The following is a 9763-nucleotide window of genomic DNA, read 5'->3' on the forward strand; positions in this document are numbered from 1 at the left end:
TTCCCATGATAAGGATGTCATCTACATATATCATTAAATAAATAGATGACGTACCTTTAGTCCATGTGAACAAGGCATAATCGTACTTGGATTGTTTGAAGTTTGCATTGGTAAGAGCATTAGCAAACTTGACATACCATTGCTTGAAAGCTTGTTTCAGTACATCGTACTTGTTATGATGAGACATCCAGAGATCCACGGTGGCAACAAGCTATGACAACAGAACTACAAGCATTGACTGATAATCATACCTGGGAATTAGTTCATCTACCTCCGAACATAAAGTCCATAGGATGCAAATGGGTTTATAAAATAAAGTATAGAGTTGATTGATCCATTGAGCGTTACAAAGCTCGGTTGGTGGCCAAAAGATATACTCAATGAGAAGGTTTTGACTATTATGAAACCTTTTCTCCAATTGCTAAGGATGTCACAATTCGCTCATTCTTATCAGTTGCAGCAATCCATGATTGGTCGTTACACTAAATGGACGTCAACAATGCCTTTCTTCATGGCGACCTAGATGAAGAAATCTACATGGATATTCCTCAGGGCTTATGGAGACAGGGGGAGAATAAAGTATGTCGTCTCAGCAAATCCCTTTATGGACTAAAACAAGCTTCCAAGCAATGGTATGCCAAGTTTGCTAATGCTCTTACCAATGCAGACTTCAAACAATTCTCTATGGTATGATGTGGACGTTTGCAATGTTCGCAATATAGTTTACCTCTCCTTTTTGAATTTTGGCCGAAATTCCTTAAAGATGCAGAAAAAATCTGGCCGTCGAATGCCTTCATCGTGGAATTAGATCTATCGTCCGATGCAATGGAGCGATCGAGCCCTTGTAGACCGCCCAATCGCTGAGGAAGATCCGGATCGTTGCCACCGTCCCTTTTAAGGGATTTGTCACTGGGATGTAGCCCTAGCCCCTCTCGATTATCTCTCTCTCGGGCTAGGGTTTTCATGCCCAAATCTCACCCGCGGCGCTCGCCACGGAGTGCGAGAGTGATGCCGTCGCCTCCTTGTGCATGCTCCGAGGTCATGAGCTGCTAGCTCTCTTCTTGGACAGCTAGCTGAAAAATCCGATCGAGGGGCGGCACCGGATCCATCGACAGAATCTACAAATGGAAAGTTAGGTATGTCTTGTTCAAAATCAAAAGGAACCAAGTGGATTTTTCCCTCTCATTCATAGATTTGTATTGTCTGAGGGTTTCTGCTGGTCCTTTGAGCTTTTCCTCCGCGGCTTCGAGCTCATTCCAAAGTGACGAGAGCTTGTTGTAGCAAGCCATGACCATCATATTTCCTTGCTTGAGTTCGCTGAGTTCTTGCATGAGAGAAAATATTATTGCTCAATCTAACTTCCCGTACATTTCTTTGATGTTGTCCCACATGATTTTCAAATCCTCTGTCGGTGGGAGGCTGGTTGCGACGTTTGGAGAAACGCAGTTGCCGATCCACATGCGAATGATGTGGTTGCACTTTCTCCAATGTTTGGCCAGTCGCTCGTCCGAGGGAATTGGTACAGTCCTGTCAAGGAAACCGTTTTTGTCTTTCATCACGAGGACTTGCTAGAAGTCTTGCGACCATCTGTTGTAATTTTCCGGCCTAATCAGTTGCAAACTGATTAGTCGCAATTCTAGACCGTCAGCGATTGATACGTGCAGAGGCTCACTGGGCTCTGGTCGACCGGTGACGGCCATGATTAGAAAAGGTATAAACCAGGGTGAGAGGCTCAGGTAAGGATTTGTCCCTGTACCCAATCCACTAGACCCGATTCCATGACCCGCATTGAAGAGTCTCGAGTAGGGATTCGTTCCTAAACTTGGTTCTCCTGACCCACCAACTTGTCTTGTCTCGACGAATGGGCTTGCCTCACTTGTGGCTGGTCGGCTCCCGTCAGGTTGGACGTTACTCTGGTAGCTTGCTACTCCCGACAATGATGGATTTGGGCCTGGCCCAACATACCATGGATAAAGTATCCATTGGTAAGGATGGCCTGGAAAGGGCTGTCCCATATTTGACTAAGCTGGGAATAACTGCCACTGTATGCCTTAGGCTTGGATTTATTGTTGGGTTATAGGAATCGTGGAAATGGGGGCTTGCGTATCTCTCGTAGGTGTGGTGTCTCCTATGGATGGAATACCAACAGCGAGGAGTAGATCCTCTGGGTGAGTCATGGTAAGAACTCGCCTCTGTTTCTTCTTCCTTTTTACTGAAAAATGATTCCTTCGTATTAATTTGTCTTGCAAATTAAGGGATTTGCGAAGGCAATCAATGCGGAAGTGGAGTTTAGAGCCTGGTGCTTCGATACCATGTAAGAAAGTAAAAGGAAGCAAGAAGCGGATGAAACTTAGGGAGAGAAATCTTTTGTATTTCTTCACTTGTAATTAATGTACATCATTTAACAATTATATTACAAGATATACATGTAAAGGTAATGAAATATTCTACAAATCAATTTAATATTTCTATCTAATTCCTAATTGATTTTATAATCAAATCAGATCAAAATCCAATTCCCGGTATATCTTCCAGATCTTCCAAATCTTCAGGCATATCTTCCAAAACATTGTAAGCCCTCCACGTCTGGGAAAACCTCATCACTGAACCCTTCAGCTTATTAAGCTGTTCACCGCCATTGGACGCCATTGAAGTTGCTCTAATTTTAGAGATGGTGCATGTTGAACCGCGGACTTTGACTTCAGAGAACAGAAGGCATTGATGGAAAATTAGAACAAGTTGCACTCTGAACCCCACCCCTCGTCCAAACAAAAAACAAAATAGAAAAAGGATTAGCATGTAACAAAACGCAAGTTCATGGCAGCAAATTTCTGACAAAAAGGAAAAGGTCCACGAGAGCAAAATGATACTTTTAAAAGTATCAGAGGAGAGGCGAATAGGAACAAAAAGGAAAAAAAAAAAAAACGACTAGCAGAATTGCCAAAGTGTTTGTTTTGCGCAACATTTTCAGGAAAAACATTTTCCTCATTTTCGATATTTAGTTTACTCAGAAAAATAAGTCAACGGAAAATGTTTTTTTTTTTTACCTAACAAAAAAAGTTTTCCTACTAAAGCTTAAATTTAGGAAAATAATTTCTCCTTTTAAAAAATCAGAAAATGTTTTCCAAATCTACCAAAGCTTAGATTTGGTGTTTGGTTTACAAAAAATTATTCTTATAAAATTATATATTTTTTTAAAATCTATTTTTAATTTTTAAATTTTTTTCCTTCCTTTTCTTCTTCTTCACCCATCATCGCCCAAGGGGATGTCTGGCAAGCTCTGGCCACACAAGATCGGGTGAGCTCGCAGCCTCTAGCAACGAGGCTCAACCTTGCCCAAGGCCGGTGAGCCTTAAGCCTAACCAAATTGGGCGAGTTCATGTCCTTTGGATACAAGCCTCAACCCTCGCCAGATCAGGCAAGCTTGTAGCCTTTGGCGGTCAGTTAGCGAGGCTTGAGCCTAGCCTAATCAAGAAAGCTTGTAGCCTTGAGTGATGAGGCTTGAGCTTGCCGAGATCGGCGAGGTCGCAGGCTTTGGCGAAGGCTCAAGGTTGCCCCTCGTAAACCAGCTAGGGATGAACAACCAAAGGAAGTAGAAGGGATGGCACAAGGAAGCAGAGGAGCGAAAGAGATGAAGAAACAAGGAAAAAGAAAAAGAAAAAGGAGAAAAAGGAAATATAGAAAATAAAAGTAAATATAAAATTAAAATAATTAAAATAAGAATTTTTTTAAAATAAAAAATTCAAATTGTTTTGGCTGAGATGGTATGTAATCATTTTCAAATGGAATCCAAACAGTGGAAAAAATAAAGGAAAATAAATTGTATTAAGGGAAAATGCTTATTTTCCTTTATCATTAAGTTTTCCGCAAAACGAACGGAACCTTAGGCTACCTCCTTTTGTTTCGCGAGCTCCATTCATTTCGCAAAAAACAATTTTCAAAAAAACGTTTTTTTGGATTTTTTTGGTGTTTGTTTCATTGAAAATAAATTGATTGGGAAAAATATTATCGACGAAAAGAAAGAAGTCTTCTAAACTTGAAGAAAATATTTTCTACTTTCGAAAAGTGAAAAATATTTTTTCTCACTTGTTCTCTCTTATCTCACATTCCTACAAGCCCTCTCTTCCTCCTCCTCCTCCTCCTCCTCTTATTCTTCTTCTTCTTCTTCTTTAAATTATTATTTATTAAATTCTAATTATTTTATAATTTTATTTTACTTTTCTTTGTTTTCCCTTTTCTTCTTTCTTGGTCGGTTGTTGACACTAGCCACAAGCGAGCCTCGAGCTCATCGGTGAGCATGAGGCGTGCCCACCTCTAGTGAACTCGACGAGTGCGAGCATTGAGCTCGAGACTTGTCGATTTGGTGAGGTTAGAGGTCGACAAGCTTGGAGCTCACCAATCTAGTGAGGCTCGAGGTGGCGAGCTCAAGTCTACCAAATCGGCAAGCGTGAGCTTGTGGCGAGGCTCACGCTCACCAATCCGGGCGAGCCTCAAGCTCTCCGAACTCAAGCCTTGCTAGATCGGGCGAGCTCCAAGCTCGTTAGCTTGGGCCTCACCAGATTGATGAGCCTTGAGCTCACCGATCTAGTGAGCAGTGAGCTTAGGCGAGTGAGCTCAAGGCTTGCCCGTGGCTGGTTGTCGACTGAGTCGTGGCCAGCGATCGACCAAAAGAAAAGGAGGAAAACAAAGAAAAAATAATAAAATAATAATAGAATCTTTCAAAAATAAAAATAATAATTAGAAATCAATCTTTTAATAATTAATAAAAATAATATTAAAAAATAAATGAAAAAATGTATGGAGAAAAAGATTTTCCTTACCAAACAGTGGAAAATATTTTTGCTTCATTTTCAGATTTCATCCGAATACCAACAAATAATTACATTTTCTTAGAAAATGATTTTCCGGAAAATATTTTCTAAAAACGCCACATTTTCCATGAAACAATGGAGCCAAAAAGAATCAAGCAACATATGAAACCAAAAGCCTAAATCGTCTTCAACTAGTAAACATATGAAACCATAAAGTCCCAAATTGTCTTCAACCAGCAAGCGAGTTTCGAACAAATTGAGCCTCCTTGAGAGAGGGAATCGAGAAGCATGCTAACCCTAAAGCTCCGAATAAGTTTTGTGGAGCCACCGTAGATAGGCAAACAACGTTCATTTGCATAGACAAATGGAGCTTCAAACACAAAGCACTCATGTTGATACCTAAATTTTGGACGATTTGTTTAAGTGTTTATTAATTGCATTGAAAAATTAGGGATTAATTTCTAATCCATTAACAAAAAGTTTTCATTAAAATTGCATCACATTTAGACATTAGAAGCATTTGCGTCACTAGTTTTAAAATTTATCAAAAAGAATTAACAAAAAAATTCAAATAAAAAAATTCGAAATTAAAAAAAGGGAAAAATAAAAAAAATAAAAAATAAAAGAAAAGAAAAAAAAAGAAGAAAGAAGAAAGAAAAAGATGGGCAGTCGGGCCGGGTTCGGACAAACCTTGGGCTGGCCCCTTCCTCTCTTTCCTTTTCTCTTTCCCTCGCGCGGCCCACTAGCCCGACCCATCCTCCTTTCCCGTTTAGCCCAGCCCGCGCGCGAGCTGGTCATCTCCCTCCTGCCGTCCTTCGCGCACGCCTGCAAAAAAGAGAGGAAAGCAGAAACAGCAGTGGGAGAGCAGAGGGAACGGCTGAATCAAGGGACGATCGGCTGGAGTTGGTGGTCGCGGATCAGGCCGGCAAGAGCAGCTGGCACGGCAGGAGGCCGGGCGCCCGCGGAGAGAAGAAAAACATAAGAGAAAAACAGGAAGAATGGGGGGGGAAAAGGAGAACACCATCGAGGAGAGAAACAGAGAGAAAACGCAGAGAGAAGGAGAGGAGGAGAAGACCCCCCGGGCCGTCGATCGCTGCTGGAGTTTCCGACCACCTCCAACCCCCGCCGGAACCCAGAGGACAGAAGCACGGGGAGAGCTTGAGGGAGAGAGGGGCTCGAGAGAGAGAGTTTGGAGCGAGGGGTGGTGCTGGAAAGAGGGTGTCGAGCCAAAGGAAGGCTCGACTGTGCACGGGATCCCCCTCCCTGACGCCTTTCTTCTGGAACGGCGAGAACCGAAAAAGGGAGAAGAACCAGGGGGTAGAGGGCAGGGAGAAGAGGCGAGAACCGACCGAGGCTACCGCCGCCGACGCGCCTCCGGGTCAGGTCGCTGCTACCGCCATCGACGCGTCCCCAGGCCACCGCTGCCGCCTCCAACACGTCTCCGAGCAGCCATTCCCGCCGGAACTCAGGTTGGTATTTCATCGAACACCTGCTGTGCGGTCCTTGAGGTCGAGTTGGCTGGAGCCCGTTCCGTTCGTTTCGGGCGAGCTCCGGCCTCCATAGGTCCCCCATAGGTCGCCGTTTGTCTGCTGGTCACTTGCCGGGAACCCTAGGCCCGTCTCGAGCCCCGGTTGGGTAGGAAGTCTCTCTATTCGCTCGTGCCTACCACCTGCTCGCCAAAATGCCCGAATGAGATTTCCATTTTCGATTCCTCCGTGTAGAGCACCCTAGGACTACTGGCGGCCAGAGGGACGCCGCCATGACCGAGGAAGCCGGGCCGTTCGCCCCCGCCTGCCTAGCCGAGGAGGCACCGTCGTGCCGTCCCGGAGCAGCCCCCGCAGAGCTGGACGCCACCGCAGCTCCCTCTGGTCGTGACTGACTGGTCGCAGACAAGAGGGCAGGCCGAGTTGGGCCAGATCACAGATCTGGCCCACTCGGCCTTTGATCCTACTTGGGCCCAAGCCAGGCTGAACGGAGGCCCGACCGGTCAGGCCTAGCCCCACCAGACCGAGCCCGGGTCCGGTCGGACCCAAGCCGACCAGGTCGAACCTCGTCGATCTGTTACTGTTGATGATACTAGCATGGATGCACCAGATGATGAGCTGTTGGACCAGGTATATACCTGCTTGAGTACATCCATTATAGGATTTCTTATGGTTATCGAAACTCCGAGTTAACTTTTTTCTTGAACAAAATTGATCAATGAAATTCAACCTCCCTATCCTTTGATCTCTCTTTCATCAAATAGAGGCCTTGGTTTGTACTAATCACAGATCTTATCAAAGTTCCCATAATTGTTTCTGTTTTCTTTTTCCTTGTGGCAGATAGTGAAACGCTGTAGGGGATTGCCAATGGCTCTTACAGGCATTGCCACGTCTCTCCGTGGAAAGGATCATTCGTTTTGGGAAACAAAGCTTCTTGATTGGTCCCTTCAATCAAGGAACATTTCATGGACCTTGGCTCATTTCCGGAGGATCGCAAGATCCCTGCCATTGCCCTTATTGATATGTGGGTGGAATTGTATAAGCTAGATTTCGATGGCATGCATGCTGTTGCTGACCTCAATGAACTCGTTTACAGGAACCTAGCTGACCTTGTAGTCACCAGGTATGGCTCCAAAGTACGTTTTGTTCTCTCATTCTTACTTTTCTAGTTTTCTACTACTCTAGATGTACCTCATCAAATTCTACTATTCTTGTTGGCAAATGATTAGTTTTCCTTGATACGTGATGGTTAGAATGCATGTATGAAATGGGCAAAGGCATTATTAGTTCTTTGCACCAAGATTGAGAGAGTAATTTATGCACAACAAACTTTCTGTTTCCCCAAAAAATGGGCATACTAGGTGTTTTGAATCCACACCACAGTTACTGCATCTGACCTTCAGACATGTTCTGCATTGAAAAATTCAAATGGATTATACAAAGGCCTGTAAAAAAATATTTCTATCTCCTCACTTAATATATTAAGCATGGGAAGGATCAAATGTCTTTCTTTAATTGTAAATTAGTATCATCAAATGCCTTGCATTAGATTTTGGCACAAGAAACTTGAGCGCAAATGCTTATATCCAAGGGTTTGACTGCATACATACAGGAGAAATTCAAGTGAGGACGAGGACAAATTTTACAATAGCCACTATGCTATACAGCACGATATGCTTAGAGAACTGGCTATCATGGAGTGCAGCCAGGGGGAAGTAGAAAAGAGAGCGAGACTTATTCTCGACTTGACCGGAAATAATTTTCCTGATTGGTGGAGTGAGCAAAAGCAATCAACTCGCAGTGCTCGTCTAGTGTCCATCTCCACAGGTTGGGAACTCTCTCTCTCAATGACTTGTGGGGAAAAATTCAGTTGGTTAGCAGTTAAAACATAAATTACCTCTTAACTTTATATGTTCATAATGTAGATGGAACTCTAGCCAAATCTTTAATTTCCTAAAGCTGAGGCTCTTGTCTTAAACTTTGAGACCAACATTCAAACTAACTCTTATGCTTTGCCTGAATTCATTGAGAAAGTAGATAAGCTCAAGGCCCTGATAGTAACAAACTATAGTCTCTTTCCAGCTGAACTAGGTAATTTCCATGTCATTGGGTCCAATTTAAGGAGGATAAGATTCGAACGCGTCACGGTTCCTTTCGTAAGTGTGGGAAAGCTACGCTTGCTTAGTTTGCAAAAGATATCCTTTTTCATGTGAGAGATCGGTCAGGCTTCAACGTTGGACAACGCCAAAATCTCTTATGCAATGCTAAACTTAGTAGAGCTCGTCATCGACTATTGTGATGATTTGGTGACATTATCAGATGGCATTTGTGAGATAAAGCCATTGAGGAAGCTTAGTATCATAAACTGTCATAATTTTTCTGCATTCCCTAAACATATTGGGCAATGGGTGTCCCCTCAAGCCTTATTCTCCTTAAATTGGACCCAATGACATGGAAATTGCCTAGCTCAGCTGGAAAAAGATTGTAGTTTGTTACTATTAGGGTTTTGAGCTTATCTGCTTTCCCAATGAATTCAGGCAAAGCATAAGATTTGGTTTGAATGTTGGTCTCGAAGTTCAAGACACGAGCCTCAGCTTTAGGAATTTGAAGATTTGGCCAGGATCTCGAGAATGCTCCATTTGCATGGGGTTGTCTATGCTGTCACGGTCTATTGTGAAGCCTGGTGGTTTGTGACAAAGAAAAAAAAAGTCTTGTGGGTTTGAATGTAATAATATCTGAAGAGGAGGATAACTTAGATTGGTTGCGTGATTAAGAAGGCGATCATGTTGTCTCTGTTTTACCCTTCTTATATATATATTCGATTTATTTCTTGTACTTTGCCCTCCCTTTTTTTTCTCCTAATGTGGATGGCTGTGACATTGCTGATTGGACCAAATGATTGATAAATATAAGTAGTGCCGTAACGTATCTGAGTCAGATTTTTTTTTTCTTCTTTGTTTCATATGAGCAAAGCTTTTGGTGGTGTTTGACCGCGGCTTCGGTGTGGTGAAGGCTGTTTATGGTGCGTTGCTTTGGCAATGGTGGTGCCACATTTCTTTTCATGAGAGAGGGACGAGGGAGAAAAGGATGCCGCACAAGTTAATCCCTTACCCATTAAGGTTCTCGTCACTTGATGGCATCAAATTTTCAAGGGAAAATATAAATTGAACTAAATTTGAGCAAGTCCTTAAAAGGTTTTAAAGAGAGAAGAAACAAGGCAGGAGATCTGTCCCAATTTTTAAAAATTCGACATTAATATGAATTAAAAAAAGGACGGTATTGAATATTAAAAAGAAGTTCAAAGATCACCATTTGATCAATCCTTACTATGAAACATTTCTTAGAGACCCGGAGGGATTTAGTTTCACAATCAAAAACATCTCAAGAAAATGAGTATAAACTAGCTTAAAACATTGCTTCTTTTTTAATTCCCATTTGTCCTCTTTCGCTCTTTAATACAATCTATTT

The 9763-nt window shown here is 42.8% G+C and overlaps 1 protein-coding gene across 1 annotated transcript; it reads left to right on the forward strand.

Annotated features, from left to right (window-relative positions):
* The first annotated feature begins 1861 nt into the window (after window positions 1–1861).
* Window positions 1862–9244, forward strand: LOC108954367. Its single transcript, XM_039299687.1, has 5 exons — window positions 1862–1985; window positions 2081–2168; window positions 5648–6280; window positions 7136–7418; window positions 7908–9244. Exons 1-4 carry the CDS (start codon window positions 1862–1864, stop codon window positions 7137–7139), a joined length of 849 nt encoding a protein of 282 aa, XP_039155621.1. The 3' UTR covers window positions 7140–7418; window positions 7908–9244.
* Window positions 9245–9763: the final 519 nt, after the last annotated feature.

Source organism: Eucalyptus grandis, chromosome 8 (assembly GCF_016545825.1).
Source record: "Eucalyptus grandis isolate ANBG69807.140 chromosome 8, ASM1654582v1, whole genome shotgun sequence".
Classification (NCBI taxonomy): Eukaryota; Viridiplantae; Streptophyta; class Magnoliopsida; order Myrtales; family Myrtaceae; genus Eucalyptus; species Eucalyptus grandis.

Excerpts from the sequence above, each read along its gene's own strand:
- LOC108954367 (XM_039299687.1), top strand. The coding sequence starts at position 1,862 with ATGGGCTTGCCTCACTTGTGGCTGGTCGGCTCCCGTCAGGTTGGACGT. Across the intron at positions 1,986-2,080 it reads CATGGATAAAGTATCCATTG|GAATCGTGGAAATGGGGGCT; the intron begins GTAAGGATGGCC and ends GTTGGGTTATAG. Across the intron at positions 2,169-5,647 it reads GCGAGGAGTAGATCCTCTGG|AGAGGAAAGCAGAAACAGCA; the intron begins GTGAGTCATGGT and ends CCTGCAAAAAAG.